Genomic DNA, 25,875 nt, shown 5'->3' with positions numbered 1-25,875 from the left:
AAATGGACAACCCCAGGAAAATGTCCGGTTTGGTGGTGGTGGGGCGGGGACGGATATTTTATGTAAAACAAAATATTTAGGATGAAAAACTTCAACCAGATGTAATTGTTAGTGAAACATTGCAGAGGGCGAATGTAGGTGCCATATGGTGAATTTTAGCCATTATGATTTAAGATCCTAAGCAGCCTTGTCCATTTTTGCATGTTCTCAAGATGCATGTGCAACACATGGGATGTACCCACACACTAGGGTAGTGTACATGCAAAGGTGTACATATACTCCAGCCTTTGACCTATGCATGCAATGGGCAGATTGCATACACAATAGTGTACACTTGTTTGAAAAATATGGTCGACATTTTTCACTTTCAAATTGTTTCCATTCCTCTGTATCATTTGCACAAAATAAATGCTTCCTCTAATCAGTATCTGTGCACCAGTGCATTACTTGATAACAGGTCTATTTTCTTTATAAAATATTCGTAGAACCTATTTCTGGATCTCCTGGATTGTTTGCATTTAACTCCTGGAAAACTGCAGAAATATCACGCTTCAGTCCCAGACAGAATCTTGCACAGGCCCCTAAAACATGCAAACAAATCAGAAAAGAAAAGAAAAGCTTGGGTCTTAAAAATATGATTCAAATATTAATAAAAAAGCCAAAGTGACAACCATAAATCAAGGATGCGAGTCAATTAAAGGTAGATATGATGGACAGCTTTTATTTTCTGATATTTTAATTTAACAAAGTGCTACATTCCATTGGTACAATATGAGCAGTAGTTCTTGTTTGGAATAGAAAACCACAGGAAAGCACAAGGGTCTATTGTTAGCGCTTTATGGAAGCCATGCAGTCCAAAAAAAAAAAAAATGTAATAGAAGGTGAACATCCAGCATGATAGATGTTTTAAAATCAGCAGCTGTACAGTAAAGGTACTTCTGTCATGACAAGAACTGCACATCAAGCAGGCCTGTTCCTCCCATTTGAACCAAAACTTTAAACAGTGAAACTCTTTTGTGATGCCTATAATAAATTGTGGCTTGTGCTAGCATGAAATTCCTAACCAGGCTTCCGCTGAGTAACAGAAGCAAGCTACCTGCCTTGTGCCAAGCAAAGGGATCATTGCACTGTGGTTACGACTGGGCCGACAGTTTCATGATACACCCCTATTTTCAGAGGCTGATAGTCCACTGTTGCAATGTAGGGCCAGAAACAAGTACGGTTTTAAAAAGCAGTTTAAAAAAAAAAGAAGTGGTTTATTTTAAGACATAAGTACAAATAAAATCAAGAAAGCCTTAAGAGACGGGAGGTTTCAGCTCTTATATTAGGGTGACCATATGTCCTGATATTCAGGGCTTTGTCTTATAGAGGTGCCTAGTACCCTATACCCCCATGTCCTGATTTTTCACACTTGCTGTCTGGGCACCCTATTCCCACAGGACACGACTCCCACCCTGTCTGCATCCCGATTATTTCAAATGGATTTGTCCAGCTACTGGTAAAACCCAGGTTGCTGTCTGGGAAGCAATTTTAAAGTCCTCTGAAGTCTTTCCGCTGTCTGCCTTTGGAACAGATCCTGGATGGACATGCAGTTAAACGGTGCGTGCATACCGAAGGCCAGCTCCAACTCTGATTGACTTCAACGGGCATTGGATCAGGCCCAGCCTCCTTTCCAAAGACATTCCAAAATGATTTTTCACTGGCAGCCTAATAATGGGCCTGGCCGTAGTCTCTACTTGTCTGTGCAGAGGGGGAGCTGGATCGGAAGATCCAGGTCGCAGCTCAATTTTGTGGCATGCTCCTCATCAGAGGAGAGACTCTCCAAGCAGCTGTCTATACCAGTGCTGCTAGAATCTGCATTATGTTGCGCCACATGCCTGCAGCCCTCCCGAGGGAATGGTTTTGCCCAGACAGTGCATGCCTGGCTAATGACAGCCCCATTCCTGAGGGAGTCATGATGTCAAGGGGCCCAGAACAAAAGCATAGAGGGACCAGCCCTTTCTGTGGATGTCCCTGTATCTGCTGGACCAGGGCTTTCCCTTCAAACGCTATGGAAGGCTATGCCACTTGCCTCCTCTCCAGCACCCTGCGGGGGAGGAGGAGATTAGCTGGAAACTCTGAGCCTCATTCAAAGCCCACTGATGTCAATGGGTGTCTTTCCATCGACTTCATCGGTCTTTGGATCAGGGCCTCTTGAGCGTCACCTGACAGTTTCATAGGCCCTCTGCTGCTTCCCATAGGCGGATGCACCCTGGCCCCCAGAGGGACCACAATGGCTGACATTTAACATGACCAGGAAGTGTAGCGCATCTCAGCGAGCTTGGCATTTCCTGCTACGGCAGCTCACATCTCACTATAACAGGGCCACTGGAACAATTTGTATAGTGGGGGCACCGAGAGCCATGGAACCAAACTGCAAACCCTGCATATAATGGAAACCACTTCAAGCCAGGGGGTGCTGCAGCACCTCCCGCACCCCTACTTCCTGCACCTAAGTGCTATTTAACCATTGGGAAGTTTGCATTTACCTGTCAGACCCTACTTCAGACACAGCTGTTACAGCCCTGTGGTTAGCACACGTGCCTGGTACAGGCAGAGTGAATAAAATCCCTGATATTACTGAGCTGTTCTTGGCTGTCAAACACACCAGGACAGACAAGAAGAGAGAAATGCAGCTGTTTCCTTTAAATGCAGCTTCATCATTTCCACAGGCAGCCTTCCTTTTAATTTCTTATGAACTTAATGACAGTGGGGAAAAAGGAGAAATGGTTGAGCGTACAAAGTTAGCATTTCCCAAACTACGGCTTTATTAGCCCAACGAAAGGCCGGAATGGCTGGCTAGCAACTTTTCCAATCCAGCAAGCTGACATCCCCATCTGAGGGGCCCTGGTCTCCTTTCAGTGCTGCCACAGCAGCGTTATTTACATTCCTAGCACTGGGTTCCCCCTCAACCCCATGCTTCCTCTTTTCCTGCTCAGTCAACACACGCTACAAATCTACTGCACAGAGCCCCACACTGCTGTTACCCCTTGTGAACAGTCACTAGCCGGAGCACAATGCAGAGGCTGTCCTTGCAGAAAGCCCTGCTGATTCCCAGCCGTTTGGGTCTCACTGAGCCATCCCGAGTCCTTTGACTCTCATCTCCCCCAGCAGCTCACCTTCCCGCTACCAGCTCAGATCTGTCTTCCGGGGCATCGCCGCTGGCAAAGAGCCCAGTGAGACCAGTTACTAACCTTGCTGCTCCAAAGTCAGTTACACCCACTCCTACAGAACGGTTCATGCCCTTAGCCCATATCTTCTTCTTTTGCCTCTCTCTTTAAGATGGAAGAACAATTTCCACAAATATCCAACAGTTGCCTGTATAGTCTCTTGCTCCCAGCCTGCTAAAAGCTGATTCTGGCTGAGACAACGTTAATTAAGCTGAGCCGGGATGCAAGTCACTCTGCTGAAGGCTTCGCTTCCACCATCAGACCTGGCCACAAGCCCGGCCAGGTCCTCAAAGAGTTCAAAGCAAAAGATCTCCCCATTACCAGAGGCCTCAGCTGGAGCAGGTAGTTAGCCAGCAAAGCTCCTCATTTTGTAAACTGGCAACATCCCAAAACCATCTCTCCTCCTCCAAGCAACTTGAGAGAGAGAGAAGGATAGAGCGGGCATTCATTCCAAGAGGAAATGCTTCTCCTAGCTAGGACTGAGCCCTAGCTCTGAGGGAAAGAGGCTTTAACCAACTGTTATAAGAACAAACAACCCTGCCACTGGATTTAAGCTGCATTTAAATAATTGCTATATGTTTCCCGGGTGGATTTAGGGAGGATCCTTGAGATCCAGACCTCATGGACAGAGACACCTCAGAGCACCAGTGAGAGGCAGAGTAGCAAGTGGCAACAGAACAAACATCCCTAGCCTGATTCTTGCTTGCATATTTATACCTGCCTCTGGAAACTTCCACTACATGCATCTGATGAAGTGGGTATTCACCCACGGAAGCCTATGCTCCAATACATCTGTTAGTCTATAAGGTGCCACAGGACTCTTTGCCACTTTTACAGAACGAACAGGTGATTGCTGCCAAGGGATCTGGGACTGCCTAGCAAGGCAGGAAGACCAAAGATCCGGGGGTGGAAGACAAAAGTCTATCTGGAGGTATTGGGAGGGAAAGTCTGTCCCAGAGAGGTGCTTGAAGGAAGACACTCTCCAGGCGGACCCCAACATTTTGTTGGAACTGGCTCTGCTTAGCCTTAGTCCACCTCCATTTTCCACGTGTTCGTTGAGAAATCCCTGACTCACCATGCAGAGTTGTCAGATTGGAAGACTCATCAGTAGGTGCATTTCAAATCCTGCTGGTCCTTTCTTTCATTCTCAAGGGAAACCACCGTAACATGGGAAAGAGATACTGCAAAGAACCTCGGTTTCGGTGAGCAAACTTGTTATTACACATCACATTTGTGCAGGACACTCTGCAGACCACTGGCCCTTCATTTCCAGAGGAAGAGCTATTACTATCCCAGAGAAGTAATCCAGTTTTTCTGGTTCGCACTGTATCCATGGTTGATGTGTGAGCTGTTTTCTGCAGTCAGCAGCCAGTCAGATTTTCAAAGCATAAGCCTCAGCTTTGCACGCACAATCATGTGCCCGTGCAGTGTTTGATCACTATCACCTGTGCATGCCAATGATAGAATTTACACACTCAAATGATACTGGCCCCCACAGGGTGGAGGGTATGGGCAGGGTGATAGGGCAGAAGTGGGGCCTCCCTGTATCTCTGGCTTCTGTACCATCCTCGCAAGCCATTGGTGTAACTTACAGGGCTTTGCTATGTCGCATCTTGGCAATTAGCCAGTCCTTTTCACCTTTACAAAGAATTCAATCATACCCTGTCTATTCTTCAAATGCATCTCTCGTACTTCTTTCAAAGGTTTAGAGGGATCGATCTAGATAAACGAGCAGCCTCCTGACCTTACTTGACTCATCTTGTCTCCTCGACTCATAGCAGCTTTAATCAAGGTTCCCTGGAATAGGGGCAATTTCCAGCTTGGGAATAAGGATTTTTGCATCAGTTTAATATGGCTGCAGAATGAAGCAGCCATCTCACTGCACGCCAGAGCAGAGGAAATAAGGGGCCTTTTTTTAAAAAATAACCACAAAACATGGCACATATTCTGGGCTGAAACAACCAACCAACCAACCAGCTCAGCGGCAATGCCCCTTCTTTCCTGTCCAGTTCCAGAAACATGTTTTCCTAATTCCCTGTGTAATTTTGAGATCAACTGTACATGTTGATGCTGCTCACGCTTGCTAATGAAATGACCAGTAAGGCCACTTTCCCCCAGCCTGAGCCACCTGCGTACTACAGCTTTGATTGTCTTTCCACCGATGGCCACACACACCCCATCCTAAAACCTTTTTAAGCTATGGCTGCCTTCACTCTAGCCTCAGCTGCCTTCTAGCCTGTGCCCACATGTTCCCAGTCTGACCCCATTCCACCCACAACCACACATGCTGCAGTCCTGAGAGCCTTTTCTGTTTGGCCACATGTATCCCAGCCTTGACTTCCCTCCCCACTGATGCGGCCTTTGCTATCTATAACCATACGTACCCCAGCCATGATTGCCTACCCATCTACAGCCACATGCATGGCAGCCTTGTGCTGGCACGACTTCTAAACCTGATCTGAATCTTGTCCAAAAAAATCAGCCACAGGTGAGGTCCTCTTCAGCACTCAAGAGGAGGAGAGCTCCTTTTGGATGAGCTGTCAGCCTTCATTTGCCATCCCTCCTGCATCCCACACACTACCTGCTTTCCTGATCAATCAGATGGCAGGACATAGCCACAGCATTATGCAGCTTCCATGATGCAGAGAGCCACAGGTGTCCGTGACGCTTATAACAGTTAGTTACCAATTGTGAAAAGAGACAGACACTCCATTATTATTTCTCTAGTACTGCTAAGAGGGCAGAGCTCTGCATGACAGGTGAACCACACCAAACAAATAATCAGACAAGCCCCTTAAGATGCAAACTCCCGAGCCTGCTTTTTCCAGTTTCTTTTGCTTGCTTGATATTCCAACGGCACACTGAATAAAAGCTAAGAGATTCATGCAAAGAGCATCTTAGCATTTGTCAATGTGCGTGTGGTGGCATTTGCTGTGCTGTTATAATGCTGGTGAAAACTACACTGAATATTTAGGCTGGGAATCATGTTTTGTTGCCATTTCCATATGTTTTCCCTAAACATGGAACACAGTTAAAAGGAGGATTTTTTAAAAGGACAAGGGAAATTGGGGCAAGGAACGTACAAATGAGCCTATTATTATGTCCATAATTGGACTGTATTTGGGCATCTCCCTATTGACAAGGGAAGTGGTTCAAGTGTGTACTTTGTTAATTAAGCAGAACAGCTAATTGTAGCACTGACAAACTCTAGCTCCGGTAATATAACATTTACAGTTAACTAATTGGACAGAAGTCATTCTCGGTGAAGGTTTCCATCCTGAAATTAGGTGACAGCAATAATTATGATTAGTTACCATCAGCTGGAACAAAAATATTACACTGTGATCAACACAAAGTCACCATCCATTAGTATCAGCTCCAGCTGTAACAATACCTATTCTGCATTTCAATGAGGTGCACTGTGTGAATGTGTAATCTCACTACTGTATAAAAACAAACATCATTGCGCATTACATTTAGAATACAACATGCCTGTTTTGCCAGGATGTAAAAACCACTACACAGTGGCACGTGGTGGCTGATAGCAGTGATGCAGCACAAATGCCTTCCTTTTGCTCCCTCCTCTCCCCTTGCCCCCGAAAAAGTCACTGGATATCACAACAGCTCTGCAGTCAGGTTCAAAATTCATCTTCAGAGCTATCAGCTAAGAGCATTACTCGATCTTGCATGCTGTTAAATTCCCTCTGCTAAGGAAAAGAAAACCATAAATTTAATTACATGGGCAAAACCTTTCAATTCCTTCACCCACCCCTCCCCCACTATAATTAATATAATCTAGAGCAGTGGTCCATTTCAACCCAAACACACAAAGATGCTCCACAATTAGCTTGTATCTACTTTATGAACCACAAACGGGAACAGGAGAGTGGTCAGGAGAGCAGATCTGGGTTTTCTTTACATTTGCTTTACCTTTCTTTTATGCCTTTTGGAGCCGTTTCTCCTTCGGCGATTCATGATCTTAATGCTGTAGAGCGCTCCCAGGATAAACAGGGCTCCAGCTATTCCAACCCCCACAGGAACCAGCATCCCAGACATGTATCCCGCCTACATGAAAAGGAGACAATCACAGCAATACTAAAGAGGCAAGCAATTCAAAGTGGTCCTTTCTCCACTGGCGTAAGACTGCAGTGTATTTCTATGCTTTATTTTACAGTATGTTCCCAAACACAACCAAACACCCTTGAAAAAAGTGGGAAGGGCTCAGAACTATTTATAACACCACCTTGCTCTTATATCGTGCTTTTCATCAGTAGCTCTCCAAAAACTTTATAGGAGAGGTATCATTATCCCTTTTAAAATGCATGGAGACGCAACAATATAAATTGTCTAGCCTTCAGGTATACACATTTATCAGCCTCAGTTTTTGCATATGAACATAGGAGCTGACAGACTAGATCAGACCCGAGATCTTCTCCACTTCCTGACTCTAATAGTAACCAGAGCCAGCTGCTTCAGAGGAGGGTGTAAGAATGCTGCAGAAGGCAGAGATGAGATAATCTTCCCCCCACATCAGTTTTTAATGAAAGCAAGACAATTTGCTATATAGCCTAAGATGAGTCTCTTTGCACAATACCTGGCCTATTGAGGTATTTGTACTGCGCTCAACACTGTGGGATCTGAAAATTAGGGACAGACTAAATGAGTTTCAGACAACATCAACCCCCTCATGTTTTAAATCCCTGCCTGAGCCAAACTTCTAAACCAGGGGTGGCCAACCTGAGCCTGAGAAAGAGCCAGAATTTACCAATGTACATTGCCAAAGAGCCACAGTAATATGTCAGCAGCCCCCCATTAGCTCCCCTGCCCTACTCCCAGTGCCTCCCGCCCACCAGCAGCTCCGCCAATCAGTGCCTCCCCCTCCCTCCCCACACCACCTGATCAGCTGTTTCGTGGGGTGCAGGAGGTTTGGGGGCGGGGGAGGAGCAAGGGCACTGCAGGCTTAGGGGAGGGGGTGGGAAGGGGTGGAGTGGGGACAGGCCTGTGGGAGAGCCAGTGGTTGAGCCGTGAGCACCCTCCGCACATTGGAAAATTGGTGCCTGTAGCTCCAGCCCCGGAGTTGGTGCCTATACAAGGAGCCGCATATTAACTTCTGAAGAGCCGCATGGGGCTCCGGAGCCGCAGGTTGGCCACCCCTGGTGTAAAGGGTCAAGTTCCATTAAAAACTCTGGGTTGAAGCCACCACTGTCATATGTGGCTGCAACTCCACTGACATCACTGGAGTTACCTATGTACGTCAGGGTGAATTTGTCCCTTTGTCTTTTTAAGGCAGGCTGTGGTTTCGAGTTGGAATGACTCTTCGCTCACTCCCAGCCTGTAACCAGCTGTGCCCCAAAGGTTGCACAGGGACAATGAATAACAAAGGATTTGACAACAGTTACCACCGTTCCATACTCTTAAGAAAGGAAATAAATGAGGCACTGGATTGCAAATGCTGTGGGCCGGTGGCCCAGTGTCACTGTTAACAGGGGACCATGGGGGAGAGAAAAAAGCCTGTGTTGTATACCTATAACTAATTGTGTGTCTAGACGGGCACGTCAACAGACCCATTGCATGTTGAACACCACACCTCTGACATGAGGTGTGCCTAAATCAGAGCACAGCAATAAAGGAGCCTGGGCTTATGTGAGTTCAGGGTAGGGAACAATTGGCCAGGAGCTTCAGTTCTCTTATGGAATCATGGCCACTTCTTTGCATTCCCTGGTGCGTGGTTAATTGTGCGCTGCTGTGTGCTTAAAATGCATTCTTTGAAACTCAGCCAGGGCTAATGTCACCCTCCACCCAAAGGCCTTCTGTCCCACTTAGTTGGGGACTGGTCCTACTTTGAGTAGGGGGTTGGACTAGATGACCTCCTGAGGTCCCTTCCAACCCTGATAGTCTATGATTCTATACGCTAGGATGGGTCTGTGCCTGTGTGTGCGCACATGCGTGTGCATGAGAAATAGCTGTTGTACAAGGATGTCGGGGGATTTGAGTACACACGTGTGTGTGTAGTGGCTGTCATTGTGCAAACATATGGCTGCAGAGAACAATGGTCATTCTCCATTTTGGAAGGCGGGGTTCTGGACTGCAGAGAACAGGACACATTGGCTTGCTGCAGGCTCTCATTGCTGGGTTAATACCTATATAGAAATAATTAGGCTGTTAAATACAAGCTCTCCAATCTGCAATAAGGAGAACACCACGTAGATGGGGCCACACTGGCATTGGCAGGGAGTCTCTGCACTGCGTACGAAAGCTGGGCAAACAATGGATATTTCAGTTTGCTGGAATTTCGGGGGGCGGGGGGGGATTGTTTCAGGTCAACCCAGAATTGAAACTTATTAAAATTTAGGGCAAATCAAAAGGTCAGGAAAAAATGCTTCAACTAGAGTGATTTCAAGGCTCCCTGCCCTGTTTTAAAAATAAAATCAAAGATAATTTTGAAAGAAAATGTTGCTTTAGATCAAAAGTGTCAAAACAAAACTTATGATTTTTCCCCCCAACTGAAATAAGTCACCGAAATCAACACAAATTTGCTAAATATTCTGCTCAACCTGAATCGGCTTTTTCTACCAGTACAATGTTTTGGCTGAAAAATTTTGCCCAGACCCCAGAGAAGGACTCTGTACTAGCTTCAGACAGGCCAATGAGGCGGGAGGTGCTGTGGACATGATAACAAGGCAGCTACAGGACCTATGTTTAAACTGATCCAGTGGTCCAAGATTTCCTACTCAGAGGGATGCTATTCCAGCCCAGCAGCTGAAACAGTGGTTGGAGAGGAGTTCTACAGCAGTCTCAGACTGTGCCCACAGATTGGGGAAAGATGGTGAATGCCCAGCTCCATCCCATTCCCGCTTGGTTCCATGCACAAAGCCAAATTACTTAGCTTGTTTTTAAGGAGGGGTGAATTTTCTACTGCATTATTTAAGTGGGCAGTACGGTAAAACTAAGGGAATGCTGTTATCACAGCTGAGAAGCAACATGTAACTCAGCCAAGAAAAAAACACTCACTGTGAGAAATGCAGCTAGGATAACCTGATTTAAATTCACTATTGATTCTAAGCAAGTCTGCATGCCTGGAAGTTTATAATCTGGGAAATGGCCAGTAACAAAAAAAATGAATATTTTGGAAATAACTGCTAGATTTACAAAAATGCTTTTTAAAAAATGTGTGTTGTTTTACATTTTACTGTTTTAAATGAAAATTAACCCACATTTTTAGTGCTCCTATGATTTGGGTGCACCCAAAATTTGCATGTACAAACAGCTCTGGCATTGCACACACAGCTTAGTCAGTCAGGTCCTTACCCTTCCATATATGCACATACAAATGCAAGTGTAAGTGTCCAAAATGGTTTTGACACATGCAGATGGATACATGCACAATTCAGAGGCCTGCTGAAAATGGGGGGCCTTTTAGTTTTAGTCCTCATTCATTTGCAATCATACACATTCAGCTGAGGGAATCTCAGGCTAGAACAGAGGTGGGCAAATTACAGCCCGGGGGCCGCATCCAGCCCTCCAGACGTTTTAATCCAGCCCTCGAGTTTCCCCCGGGGAGTGGGGCCAGGGCTTGTCCCACTCCAGTGTTCCACCTGGGGAGTGGGGTCAGGCGCTTGCCCCACTCTGTGCTGCTCCCAGAAGCAGCAGCATGTTCCCTCTCCAGCTCCTACAAGGGGCAGTCAGGGGGCTCCGCATACTGCCCTTGCCCAAGCACCGCCCCCGCAGCTCCCACTGACCAGGAACCATGGCCAATGGGAGCTGCAGGGTGGCGCCGGCGGACAAGGCAGCGCACAGAGCTGCCTGGCTGTGGGTCCGCATAGGAGCCGGAGGGGGGGACATGCCTCTGCTTCTGGGAGCTGCTTGAGGTAAGCGCTGCCCAGAGCCTGCACCCCTGACCCCCTCCCGCACCCCAACCCCTTGCCCCAGCCCTGATCCCCCTCCCACTAGCTGAACACCCTCAGTCCAGAGCCCCCTCCCACATCCTGACTCCTCATTTCTGGCCCCACCCCAGAGCCCACGCCCCCAGCCAGAGCCCTCACCCCATCCCTCGGGCCAAAACGTTTGCCCATCCCTGAGCTAGAAGAATCTGACACATGCTTCTTAACCATAAATGCTTTTCTTCCATAAACCACTACATGGAAAAATGCTATTTGGCACGCATTGCCTTTGGATTTTAATCTGGAGAATGAAAATACATACTTTCCCGAGAAAGAAGTTGTTAGTGAGAGCTGATTTATACACTGTCCACATCATAAACCCCTCTTAATATCATGGCTCTCTTAGAGCTGTTACAGAACTGTAGCCGTGTTGATCCCAGGACATTAGAGACAAAGTGCATGAGGGTCCAACAAAAGATATTACCTCACCCTCCTTGTCTATCTGGTACAGGAATGGCTCTTCCCATAGTAACAGCTTTATCCCTGTATCCCAAGGCCTGAGGAATGTGTTTGCTGTTTGTTTGCATTCACTGTGTGTTTAATGGCACATTACCGCATGCTGCAAGTGCATTCTTTGAAAATGTAGCCTCCCTCCAAAGGAAAGTTACTGCAAAAGGAGGTTAGGAAGAATACAGTTGAATGGCTAAATTTCAGAGAGTTAATTAAGGTGCCTTAATTGTGTGACCTAATTAATACACTATGGGCATTTCTATTCCTGGAATTTTGCTGTGAGTACAGACCACGAGGGGAGCTTGAAATGCTTGCTGTTAGCATTAGCCCAGGCATGGTTTCCAATCCAGAAAGCTGTGTTTGTTCTGTGTCCGAATCTTGATTCTCTAGCCAGCCATGACCCTAGCAAATCTGTGCTCCTTTCTAGAGCTTCCTCATGCAATTGTGTCAGGGTCCTGTATCCAAATGCCTGCAGTATGGGCTAAATCCTGGCCCTACTATCTCACACCCTAGCCCGTGGAGTGCTGCATGTATACTCAGTGGGAAACCCCACTTCAGGGGCAGCTGTGTAGCCACTCCTCTGCACCCAGCCCTGTGGGGGGAACCTGACTGCTCCCATGAAGGTGATATTTGGCAGGTTCTGCCCATGAGTAGGGCCTGCCTGACTCCACAGGGCTTGGAAGGGTCAACAACATAGGACTTTAAAGAGGCCACACGGGCATCACTCTACATGCTGGCTGCAAGTGGAATAGAGCTAACTGGGGCAAAGAACCCCCCTCATGACATTTGGAAGAGGGGGAAGACACTCCCATGATCCCTAACCCCCCCCCAAAACTGAAGAGGAAAGGGGACATTAGTTTAGTGACCCCTTATCTGCCCATCCCCAGTGGCATTTCCACAGCCCCTGAATGGAGCCCAAAGATAGGATTGCATGGATGGCTCATTTACATGCACTCCCTGCCTCCCAAAGCAGTTCCACGCAGCGTTCTCGCAGAACCACGGCACACTCCCTTTGGCACAGGACCTGAGCCGTCAGAGGTCAGATGGGCTGGTGGAGAATTGGGACAGGAGGCAGTAAGGGGTTCAAGTGGCCAGAATTTTGCCGTATACTAGTCCAAGTGCAATCCTGCGCAGAGAAGAGAAACTATTAAGCCTAAATCTTACTAGGAGTCTCAATAGGAAAAAAGGATACAAGAGGTTGAGTGAGTGGTTTTATTTAGCATTTTATGTTGGGGTGTTTATTTTTTTGAACTGGAACAAAGTGTTACTAGAAAAGGTAACAGATTTTTTAGATAAAGGAAATGCAGTGGATCTAATTTACCTAGATTTCAGTAAGGCATTTGATACCGTGCCACATGGGGAATTATTAGTTAAATTGGAGAAGATGGGGATCAATATGATCATCAAAAGGTGGATAAGGAATTGGTTAAAGGGGAGACTGCAATGGGTCCTACTGAAAGGCGAACTGTCAGGTTGGAGGGAGGTTACCAGTGGAGTTCCTCAGGGATCGGTTTTGGGACCAATCTTATTTAATCTTTTTATTACTGACCTTGGCACAAAAAGTGGGAGTGTGCTAATAAAGTTTGCAGACGATACAAAGCTGGGAGGTATTGCCAATTCGGAGAAGGATCGGGATATTATAAAGGAGGATCTGTATGACCTTGTAAACTGGAGTAATAGTAATGGATGAAATAAAGTAAAGGATGAAATTTAATAGTGAGAAGTGTAAGGTTATGCATTTAGGGATTAATAACAAGAATTTTAGTTATAAATTGGGGATGCATCAATTAGAATTAACGGAAGAGGAGAAGGACCTTGGAGTATTGGTTGATCATAGGATGACTATGAGCTGCCAATGTGATATGGCTGTGAAAAAAGCTAATGCGGTTTTGGGATGCATCAGGAGAGGCATTTCCAGTAGGGATAAGGAGGTTTTAGTACCGTTATACAAAGCACTGGTGAGACCTCACCTGGAATACTGTGTGCAGTTCTGGTCTCCCATGTTTAAAAAGGATGAATTCAAGCTGGAGCAGGTACAGAGAAGGGCTACTAGGATGATCCGAGGAATGGAAAACTTGTCTTATGAAAGGAGACTCAAGGAGCTTGGCTTGTTTAGCCTAACTAAAAGAAGGTTGAGGGGAGATATGATTGCGCTCTATAAATATATCAGAGGGATAAATACCGGAGAGGGAGAGGAATTATTTCAGCTCAGCACCAATGTGGACACAAGAACAAATGAGTATAAACTGGCCACCAGGAAGTTTAGACTTGAAATCAGACGAAGGTTTTTAACCATCAGAGGAGTGAAGTTTTGGAATAGCCTTCCAAGGGAAGCAGTGGGGGCAAAAGATCTATCTGGTTTTAAGATTCTACTTGATAAGTTTATGGAGGAGATGGTATGATGGGATAATGGGATTTTGGTAAGTAATTGATCTTTAAATATTCAGGATAAATAGGCCAAATCCCCTGAGATGGGATATTAGATGGATGGGATCTGAATTACCCAGGAAAGAATTTTCTGTAGTATGTGGCTGGTGAATCTTGCCCATATGCTCAGGGTTTAGCTGATTGCCATATTTGGGGTCGGGAAGGAATTTTCCTCCAGGGCAGATTGGAGAGGCCCTGGAGGTTTTTCACCTTCCGCTGTAGCATGGGGCATGGTTGACTTGAGGGAGGCTTCTCTGCTCCTTGAAGTCTTTAAACCATGATTTAAGGACTTCAATAGCTCAGACATGGGTGAGGTTTTTCATAGGAGTGGGTGGGTGAGATTCTGTGGCCTGCGCTGTGCAGGAGGTCGGACTAGATGATCAGAATGGTCCCTTCTGACCTTAGTATCTATGAATCTATGAATCTAGATAATGAAAAGTAGCATGAAAAAAAAATCAGCCCCCAGTATAATTCCCATCCCCTGGGATGTCTGTGAATCTGAGGCAAATCCTTCCATAATGTGGACGCTAACAGATTTCTTTTTTTTACACTGGAACAACGGCAGTAAAGCCTGGGTTGGGACACAGCAATGAAATATGGCACCAGCCTGCAACAGGCTCAATCGATATTAAAAAGAACAGAGCAATTCCAATTTGAAATTGCAAAGCGCACAGGCATCTGCAACAGGGAAAGGAAAAAGCTGGAGAGCGAAGGAGGGAAATGCCAGGAGGAGCAAAATGAAAGATATACACTCAGTGAGAAGAAAAATGACACCAAGTCAGTGCAATGTAATGGGGTAGCTTTGGCATTAGCAGGCAACACATTTGAGTGCATGCTACTCAGGACACTCAATCTTGGTCTTTGTTTTACTCATGAAGATGGTTTTCTCCCTCCCCCCCATCTTGACACACTCGCATCGCTCTCTTGAGTCCTAGGCTAAGATGCTTTGCTAAAAGCCCCCACACTGGACCTCCTCTCTAGTACAAGCAGACAAGCACCTCAGCACAGGAGAGTAGAAACTCACCTTAATCCCCTCACACGCCATTCCAGGAAAACTGTTATCCTGATCCCTTCTCCCCCACTATAGTGATGGGCTCGGGTTCTGGTAGGTGTTGCTGGGTGGGGGTGAGTGGAACTGCTGGGATCAGTGTTATTTTCCCCTTCTGATCATTGGTCCACGCTCTGAGAGCTTTTGTTCTGGTCTTGCCAAAAGGGGTTCTAAGCCCTAGTGAGTCATAAAATGTGTTTCAAAGCACAGGGGCCACCTGATTTATTCTTCTTTGGTTTTCATTTCTTTGTTGTCAGTGAAATAACATTGCAGTAGCTTCCCAACATTACAAAATTTGTATTTCTCCCTGGACAATGTCTGAGAAGCTGTTTGAGTCCCACCGTGCGATTCGTGCAACAGGTCCTCCTTGAGTCCACCGATAACTCCCCAGGGAAGTGAACAAAACACTGGGTTTCATTGGTGCTTTCATTGCCCCCACAACCTCCTCTTGGCTTTTCTGGGCAGTTGCAGCTCTTCTTGAACATAGAGCCAGCAGCAGCCACATGGCATGCGCACTCTCTCTCTCTCTCTCTCACACACGCATGCACACTCGCTCTCTCATGCTCTCTTGCACGCATGTATGCACGCTCTCTCTCGTATGCATGCTCTCTCTTGCACACTCTCGCACACATGCATGCTCTCTGGCACGCTCTCACACATGCGCCTGCTCTCTTGGTCTCTCTCATGCATGCTTTCTCTCTAAAAAAGAAAAGGAGGACTTGTGGCACCTTAGAGACTAACAAATTTATTTGAGCATAAGCTTTCGTGAGCTACAGCTCACTTCATTGCACTCTCTCACACATGCGCCCTCGCATCCTCTCTCTCTCACATGCACTCTCTTGCTCACACGCACTCGCCCTCTCATCTCTCTCTCGCATGCATGAGCTCTCTCTCACTCGCACACGCGCATGCTCTCTTGCGTGCACACCCACTCTCTCTCTCACACGCGTGCATGCTCTCTCTCTCACACCCTCTCTCTCTCATGCGCATGCACTCTCTCGCTCTCTCACACACACTTTCTCGCGCGCTCTGAGGTGGGTGGGTTCCAGAACTCTGCCTGCAGCCCAGGCCCGAACGTCTACACTGCAATGAAACAGCCCCACAGCCTGAGCCCCATGAGCTTGAGTCAGCTGGCACTGGCCAGCCGCGGGTGTCTAATTACAGTGTATACACAGTAAAGATGAACCCTTACCCTGTGCTGGGAGAGGGATTCACAGCTGAGGTCAGGCCTGAAAGGAGAGGGGAGGAAGGCAGGGCAGCAATCAGAAAGACAGGGGTTTAGAACAGGCACAAGTGGTATTAAGGAAGGGTGCTGCACTAGGACAGGGGAACATACACTTTCATATATTCTGTCCTAGAACAGTCACACTCCCCCTTTGCTTTAGAAGTGCATGTTTGTGGGGGTACGTCATCTCAGTCTTAGGTAGAGCAAACAGCACTAGGGCACAGGCACACTCCCTGCTTGAGAGCGTGCCACTCCCACAGAGCAGACCTCCGGAGATCCCGTCCTAGGCCTCCAGGTAGACAAGAAGGAAAGAGGGAGAAAAAAAAAAAAGGTCAGTCTTTCCAGCAGCCAGAAATGGAAAGAGAAATGCTCCCTCCCTCTCACCAACCAGGAGATGGAAGGAGAAAAACGAGAAGCTATCCAGCCTGATCACAGAACTTCTCCAAAATAACTTCACCAGTCTAGACTTCTTTTTTCCAAAAGTCCAAATTTAATTGTCTTTAAAATCAATCAAGGGAAATAAAGAGTTTCCTACCTTATCTTTTAGCTTTTCCATCCAGCTTCTCACTAAAAAATAAGGAAGAGAAAAATATATGAATTGCAGTCATAATTTGTATCTAATTAATATAACATAAGTAACGATGCTGTTACAAATAGCCACAGTAAACTTGACAGATGGGTAAGTTTTCATTTTTCATTAAGTTTCATATTTTCTCAGTTATTAAGTAGACAGAATGCAGCAAATCAGCCAGAAAAGAAACGTTAACAAATTCCGCTTGATGGGAGATGATCTGGCATCATTTTGCATGATCCGGGCATCACTGGACTCAAGAAGGAAAAAGAAAAGAAGATGAAGATGAATGTTCCACGTTTGGTTCCCTCATCCCAGCAGTTCCCAGCATGTGTATAGAGTTTGCAAGGGAGAAAAATCTGGTGGTGAGTGGTCGATTGTAGATTATCCAGGCAATGTGTCTGTCTGCTTCTGTTGAACTCTCCCATTCAGAAGGATTCTTTTCTCTGTAAAAGGATATGTTTATCTTGGAGACTGAAAACTGCTTTTCCCATTGGGTTCACAGATAGCTCTTATGCATAGGGCTGCATTCTGGCTTGTCCAGAGTGGGTGAACTAGGATGGGAGAGCATTTCAAGGGTCTTCTTACTCCAGCTATGTGTGATCAAGGCAGGATGTTGACCTAGCATCCCCTGAGTATTGTGGTCAGAGGGAAGCCAGGTCTGAGTCCCCACTACCCACCTGCTGGCCTCTGATGCTGGAAGAGACATACGCTACATCTTTCACCAGCTGGTTTCAGGAGCACTGTTCAGCATGTTCCCTCAAGCAGTCCCTGAGGCAGTCTGCTGGCATCTGCCCTGGAGAAATTTGCTCAGCCCCTACAACTCTGCACATATCCACAAAGGAGAAAGGGCACAATTTGTCCTTTAGATTGAAGAGTCTGCAGAGCAGGAAGTGTGTCTTACTCTGTAAGATTTTGCAAAGTGTTGTGTATGTTTCCAGTGCTACACAAGTCATTATTAATTATTATTATTATTATTAAAAAGTAATAATAAATAACCAAGAGAGTCATTCAAAAACAGAGGCAAGTCAAAGTCACAGTTCTGGCCACCCGTGGCAAACAAAAGTGGCCCTGCCTTCTGACAATACAGGGGAATCCATGTTTGAAAAGCACACATTGAAAACAGTCTCTCTGAAAGGTCTGTTATGCCTGTTCACTAGTTTTATCCTGCCTTTAAGATGCTCATATCAACTCGTCTCTACTCCAGGTCCTTGTTACAAAAAAAGAAATCCCCTCCTATCTAGAGACTGCAGAGAAACTCATCAATACTGCAGAACTGCTGTAGAAGGAATGTGTGAGATGCATGATGAGTGCTCAGCACCAGTCCTCTGGCTACTGAATTGCTTCTGTGACTGACTTAATTCAAGACACCATAGAGAAGTTTCTTCAGTTTTCTACTGGACTGAAATTGTGCTCCTGGCATGTTAACTGGCAACAAATGGAGGTTGCTGTGCCCTCTTGTGACAAGAAACCTGCAAAGCAGATATGGATGCAGCCACTAGTGACATGAGTTAGATACTTGCCTTCGGCTGAAATAGCAGAGCTACTGATTTCATACCCTAGTGCCCTCAGTTCAAGTCTCAGCCCCAGGAAGGTTGGATTCACCAAAGACCCACCTATCAGTCTAACAGGAAGCTATTTTCTGAGCCAGCTGCTCACATTTGCAAGTGCAAGTCATCTGTACATGCACGAACTAGATAATTCCGTTTCTACCCAATTACAGGAAGGTCATGCAGGGTTATGTGGGACTATCTGGTGCACACAGCTCTTAAAATGTGGCCCCTTAGGGAAGGGGCCTGCTCCAGTCTCCTTCCCTCTCCCACAATGTTTCCCCCTGTTGTATCCACTAGTTCAATTCTACTGATCACAGAAATGATGGGAGCATGAGTGGAGACCAGCTACTGGTGCATTCAGCACCGTATTTCTTACCATTGCTCGGAGTAAGCCTAGAAGACATGGCGGTTAAAGCACCTGTGGCTACCGGTGAACATTCTACACTAGACAGTCTAGTCTTGCTACCACTGAAGGCGCTGAACTAGCAGCCATGGGAATACTGTGTGCTGGTGAGAGGACTCAAAAGACTTTGCAGACTTATACTGCTGTGTGGCTAAGGGACATCCAAGGAGCTCTCCAAGGTGCTGCATCAGCACTGGTCTGTTTGATGACTCCTAGACGAGCTGTCCCCTTGCAGGTTCATTGCTATGGTGGCTGGATTTGTGACTTTCCTATGGAATGGAGTACATGCAGTCCCACATGGAGCAATACACCAGTCTGGGGCTTCATTAGGTCAGTCATGGGATTTTATTGGAACTGGGAGTATCCTCCCAAGGGATATGTGGTTTAGTTACAAATGCATTGCAGGTTCATGCTATCACCAGCTGAGCGTTTCAGAGTTAAGATAACTCATGTCATATCAAAGAATTAAACTGTGCTTCATGTCATGCACTATGGACTTAAACATCAAGATAATCTCAAAGAACCAAAAATGATTAACAGTGGGAACACCATTTATTAATTCTACTGGTAATGCTAGATTCAGCCATAGGGCATTGAAGACAAAATGCTTAGCCTTTGGGACATCTACCATCGTTTTATATGGATGTCTCTCTCATAGGTAAGAGGCAGTGGACTAGTGAAAACCAGTTCTTTTATCAATGTACAGTGATTATGTTTTAAACAATAGTCAAGGATCCACTTTTCACTGTGGAAGAGATTAGATCTGTTCATAATTTTGGATGGATGAGTGTTCTTTCAGATAATACTTTCCCCAAGATACATTAGATCCCAAATGTAATCTGACACATTTCCATTATGGAGAGATACCTGATTTATAAAGGATACCTCCCTACAGGGCATCACTTCAAAGATTTCACTTTGCAGTATTAGAGTCTGCCTGTTAGCATATTAAAAGAGCACCACTGAAAGCCCTTTTACCAGACAGTCTAAGAAGGCTTAGTGCATCAGAATGTTATGGGTTATATGCCTTGCATTAATAAAGAAAACAGAAGTAACAAAATGGAGGTTAACAATGGACAAAGCATGAAATTCACAAGTGGCCTTGTAAATAACCTGCAGGTAGTAGATCAAGAAATATTAAGGGTCATGTGTGATAACTTTGCAGCTGCAGCCTTGTTTACTAACATTTACTAGCATAGGCATTGATGCTTAGTCAGTTATTAAGTTCTGTTTTCTTTCATTGTTTGTGTGAGGTCTACATGGGTGGGTGAGAGGGTATAGCAATGGGGGGCAGGAGTGAATGAGCTTTAAATATGTCAGATAAAAAATAGGGATAGACAAACTGGGTTGGAAGAAATAAGATCCAGGCCAAGCCCCCCATGATTACAAACCTAAAGTAAGCCACTTTTAAAGGTTTGGATCAATTTGGATAGTGCCTCTTTAATAATCAATAATATCTTATGTTAACATAGCACCTTCCATACCTAAACAAATACAGTGTACAAAGTCTCTCACACACACTTTGAAATGCAGCCATGGAAGAAATGTGGCAATCAACAAGTACATAGTCACACTGTTGTTTAGATCAGGAAGAGGCATATACAGTATCTAACTGAACTGTTCTAACTTATGCCAGTGGGCTGGAGCAGAAGCAGATACACTCTGTGACTTACACACACACACCCCACACACACAGATGCCTTCTTCTCCGGCCCCTTTCATGGGTCTTCAACAGCATTTAAGAAGTGCTGGCTTTGAATTGGATTCCCTTTTGAATATTAAATTAAGCAAGGGAAACACGAAGAGAAAAATATAGCTCTATACTCCCCGCATTGTGCTACTCTATGTAAAACTAAAGTGTAACTTTCACTTGCATGTCAGGGAGAAATACTACTCTACTGCCTCAAGTGCCCCGCCCTAGCCCTGAGAGTGTTAAAACCAGCCTAGGGAGGCTGAGCAGCAGGCAGCCAAAGGAATGGCTGCAGGGGAAACAGCCAGCTAGGGTGGTGGCTGCACCAACCAATCAGGGCCCATTCAGCCCATATAAAAGGAAGCTGCAGACCAGAGGGAGTTAATTTCCTGCAGGGAGCCCTAGGGAGAAGACTGGCTTCCTAGAGGGCTACAGAGAGACCAGCACCTGGGGAAGGACAGGTGCTATCAAGGACCAGGGGAGCTCGGGAGCTAGCTCCTGACGGGCTACCAGGTCTTACAGGCTTGAGGCCCTGGGAAGAGAGCAAAGGGGCTGGAGGCAGGAGCAGAAGAAACTGAGGCTGCAGGTAAGTGGCCTAGGGAATAGAAACAGTGAGCAGGAAGGAAGATGCAGCAGGAAGCTACTGGCCATGGCCCAGAGTAGTGGGCAGGAGTGGCCCGGCTGTGGACTGCCAAGCCGCTGTGAGGAGTGACCCCGTGACACCTCATTATATTTCAGTGAGGAGAAAATGAAAGAGAAAGCAGGTGACATCTGACAGATGCCATTGCATGGGAAAATTCTATTTAGAAAACAAAAATATTGGAAAAAAATATGGCAAATCTTCAAGTGAATTCTGCTAAAAGTTGCATACAGTAATAAAAGAACCAAGCTTCTTAATTAACTAAGCTATTATTTTTTCATTGCAGTTTCCTATGCTAGATGCAGTAAGAGTCTGATGAATTCTCAAACTTGTATTGGAATGGCTGTAGGTCCAAACTAAAATTCAATGCACATTTTGAAGATTTAGCTGGAAGTCATAGATATATACACATAAATATAGCTTGTTAGAGCTTTAATTATACTAAATTTGCCTTAATTCAAGTTAAGCACAAAACCCATTTGTTATCTGTTTTTCACAATAATTACATTGCAGTAGGAATCTCATGAATAGAATGACCTACTTCCCTGTAAAAGAACAACAATTCAGCATCTCTAAAGCAGCAATTAATGTAAGAATATTTGTAACAATTCTTATATAGGAGGCTGATACCTCCACTGGGGAGAGGATCATGTAACATTCTAATCCCTACTTTCAAAGAATATTACCACTTGCTTCAGTCTCTCACTCTTAAAATAATACGAGGATGTCTTCTAGGACACACGTACGTTGAGACATGGACCACTATTTGCCTTATGCACTGACGATGTGTTACTAAAATAGGTCCCCGTTCAGCAATGTATTTAAGTATGTGCTCAAGTTACTAATAAATAATAAAGTGGCCCAGCAAAAGGCCTCTACAGGTCCATGTAGATAAGCTGACTTCAGACTCTGGAGACCATGAAGTCCACCAGGTGCACAGAGTTTTTGAACTGAACAGCATGTGGCGATGCCCTAGGACAGTTTATTTGCTATTACATTAATAACACTTGTTATCCTTGCCCTTTCACTGACTGGGATTTTCAAAATAATTTCCTAGCTCATTAATTTGTGGATTATAGTGAATTACAAAGTATTGATTTTATCATGAGCCAATACATAAAACTAATTTTAGCACTAAAGGGGAAAATGACAGAACTGTTGTGATTAAAAAAAGCATTTACTGTCCAATTATTTTGAATATACAAATACGGTAAGTAAGACTGATAACTGGATAAACTGTTCTTACCGCAGGTGCAGTTTCTTTAGCTACCATTGATTAAATATGTGAATATAGCCTCTATTATATGTAATTATTCATAAAATATTAGTATTCTGTCCTGATCTTGAATGGGGAACCTTAAAGATAATATCTTCACGTGAAAATGAAATCTACCTTGAGAACTCTAGTGACTGTCATTTAAATCTTTTAGAGATTAGCAAATAATTTCTGACAATTTATTAAACTAGTTTTGTCTTATTCCTGCTTCCAAAATGTCTGAACAGATTGCAACATTTCGATGGATTGCATTTACAAATTTCTGCACTGAATAATTCTTTGTCTTTAGATTGCTCAAACGAGCATACTAGAACTAAACATGCAAGTGAGGGATTATCAGAAGCTCACAGTGTTATCTAAACTCAATGGGGAGTCTGAACCATTGACTTCAGCAGGAGTAGAGTTGGCCAGCACTGAGATTTGTTGAAAATTCCAGGCATAATCTATAAATTTCACTGTAATTTATATAATGTATTTCATGCAACTGTCATTTAAATAACATATGTAACTTATGTGTAACTAAGGTAACTACCCAAGAAAGCATGGATTTTGACTTGCACGCATGACTGCAATAGTCACAGTTTGAGCAGTGTGGGTTAGTAATATATGGCAAGCCATCCCAACAGGGAACAGAACTGAGAGTTCAAGCTAATCATTCACATCCCACCAGTATTCGTTCTAGTAAAGCCAGGGCACTTGAAAATATGCAGAAAGTGAAATTTCCCCATGTTCAAGGCCTAGACACCACTAAAATTCCACTTTCAAGGCCTATTTTGAAGGTATAAGTGGAACATGGCAACATATTAGTCTTATGCTGGCCTGCTGCATGGATGAACTTGATCCAATAAGCACATGAAGTGTCACGAACAACATTGAATCAAAATTTGTTTGCACATTCAAACAAATATTTGCAGATGCTTTTGTCCACTGCTTACAAGGTGCACATAGATGGTCGTCCAGTGGTTAGGGCATAAGCCTAGGACTTGGGAGACCTGGGTTGGATCTCCTGTTCCATGACAGCCTTCCTTTGTGACCTTGGGCAAGTCATTTAATGTCTCTGTGCCTTGGTTTCCCATCTGTACAACGGGAATAATAGCAATACTTCACTTCGCAGGGATGCTGCATGGGTAAATACATTATGAATTGTGAAGTGCTCAGATACTACAGAGATGTGGGCCAGACAAGTACTACAGATTGAAAGCCTTGTTCTGTTGATTCTAATAAAAATGTAACAAGCTTTGGGAAAGATAAGAACCTTGATAAATCCACTGAAACAGACTTAGCTCTGATAAAGACGTCATTGATCTAAAGTCACACATATTTTGATTGCCTCTCTTTATAGACAGGAGAGATTAGATATGATTTACAACACAGAAGAGAAAAGGAGCTTTGAAAGCTACCTCTGATTTAGTTTTTGAAGAGACTCTCTGGCAACGTACATCTCACATGAATTATTCAATGGAAGCTGCCAATACTGAAAGCTCTGTACAAAAAGAATAAATGTTTGAACGACTGACAACATTTGCAGATAGTCTGAACTACAGCTCAATCACCTTTCTTCCTAAGTCAGAGTACATACTGCAGCTGGTACCCTACACCATTCGTTAGTGCTAATGATTAAGGACTACTGACATGATCCTGCTCTACCAATCAGGGTCAATTTTAAATTCTGTTATGTGTCCAAAGACAGGCAATGAATTCTATACCAGCAAACTGAGGCAGTACCGTCCATTCTTCCTTTCTAGAATGGATGCTTTAAAGGTAATGGACCATATTCAGAAGTGACGTGTTTGGGTGGTCGACGTTAGCTCCTCTTACACACTCCCTTGGTCATAATTACACTGGCTCAACTCCTGTGTCTAAGTAGGTGTAAACCTAGGAGCCAGAAGAAAGTCTAAGTTCCAGTTCCATGCTGTGCAAGGACCTCAGCCTAACTCTCTGAATGGGTAAGCAATGCACACAAGCTCTGGAAAACGGGTACTTCACATTTGTCAATGGCTATTACCAACTGTGGAGAATGACTGTCTGAAAAGTCTCATCCAGCCTCATTCTGCCAGAAAAGATGATGACTGCAATATACGGCCTGGAGGGTAGGGTTAAAGTGGGGTAAAGTAAGGCTCAGACAAAGGCCTGAAGGATCCTTCCAAGGAAAACAAAAAATAACCTAAGCACATTAATTATAATTTTCTCCCCTGAATCGTCATATGTGGCCCTTAATCATCTTTCTCACTGTTCCCAATACTTTCCACATCCAAATGAACTCAGAGTCACTGACCTAGTTTCGTGAACCCTCCTCTGTGTCATCCCAAAGCTGAGCAGCAGTACATTGAATACACCCCAGACCTCCAGTATTAACTCCATCCACAGTGAACTGTCAAATCACTTTGCCAAAGGCTTTTTCTGGCTTCCCTCGCTACTCTCTTCAGAATTCTGGAAAGTAACTCCTCTGGGCTTCCTGCTTTGTCCACTTTTAATAATTGTAATAACTGTAATTACCTAATTATCCACTCCAACGCAATGAGAAAAAGACTAATGTTTCTGTTCACTTCCCCTTCCTCCTCTCCCTTCCCCAACTAAGAAAATGCATTTCCCATCCTAGGATTCAGAGTATCAGCCGTGTTAGTCTGTATTCGCAAAAAAGAAAAGGAGGACTTGTGGCACCTTAGAGACTAACAAATTTATTTGAGCATAAGCTTTTGTGAGCTACAGCTCACTTCATTGGATGCATTCGGTGGAAAATACCGTGGGGAGATTTATATACACACACAGAGAACATGAAACAATGGGTTTTATCATACACACTGTATGGAGAGCGATCACTTAAGATGAGCTATTTCCAGCAGGAAGGAGGGGGGGAAAGGAGGAAAACCTTTTGTGGTGATAATCAAAGTGGGCCATTTCCCGCAGTTAACAAGAACGTCTGAGGAACAGTAGGGGGTGGGGTGGGAGGGAGAAATAACATGGGGAAATAGTTTTACTTTATGTAATGACCCATCCACTCCCAGTCTCTATTCAAGCCTAAGTTAATTGTATCCAGTTTGCAAATTAATTCCAATTCAGCAGTCTTTCATTGGAGTCAGTTTTTGAAGTTTTTTTGTTGAAGGATAGCCACTATCAGGTCTGTAATCGAGTGACCAGAGAGATTGAAGTGTTCTTCAACTGGTTTTTGAATGTTATAATTCTTGACGTCTGATTTGTGTCCATTCATTCTTTTATGTAGAAACTGTCCAGCTTGACCAATGTACATGACAGAGGGGCATTGCTGGCACATGATGGCATATATCACATTGGTAGATGTGCAGGTGAATGAGCCTCTGATAGTGTGGCTGATGTGATTAGGCCCTATGATGGTGTCCCCTGAATAGATATGTGGACACAGTTGGCAACGGGCTTTGTTGCAAGAATAGGTTCCTGGGTTAGTGGTTCTGTTGTGTGGTGTGTGG

The 25,875-nt window shown here is 44.8% G+C and overlaps 1 protein-coding gene across 4 annotated transcripts in view; it reads right to left on the bottom strand.

The window, feature by feature from the left end:
- Positions 1–701: 701 nt before the first annotated feature.
- The window catches only part of ARMH4 (armadillo like helical domain containing 4), a 114,030-nt gene continuing 88,856 nt past the window's right edge, over positions 702–25,875 (bottom strand). For 2 of the 4 annotated variants that reach the window (XM_038407084.2, XM_038407085.2), the window contains exons 6-8: positions 16,835–16,866; positions 7,140–7,274; positions 702–6,916 (exon numbers count right to left, since the gene is read on the bottom strand). In XM_038407084.2, the coding sequence (XP_038263012.1) occupies positions 6,848–6,916; positions 7,140–7,274; positions 16,835–16,866 (236 nt within the window). In that variant the 3' untranslated portion in view covers positions 702–6,847. Of the gene's footprint in view, positions 6,917–7,139; positions 7,275–16,834; positions 16,867–25,875 lie in introns of those variants that run through there. The other 2 variants (XM_043516588.1, XR_006282083.1) reach the window with 2 other exon arrangements.

The sequence above is a fragment of the Dermochelys coriacea genome, chromosome 6 (assembly GCF_009764565.3).
Source record: "Dermochelys coriacea isolate rDerCor1 chromosome 6, rDerCor1.pri.v4, whole genome shotgun sequence".
Classification (NCBI taxonomy): Eukaryota; Metazoa; Chordata; order Testudines; family Dermochelyidae; genus Dermochelys; species Dermochelys coriacea.
This window is presented reverse-complemented; position numbering and strand designations above follow the sequence as displayed.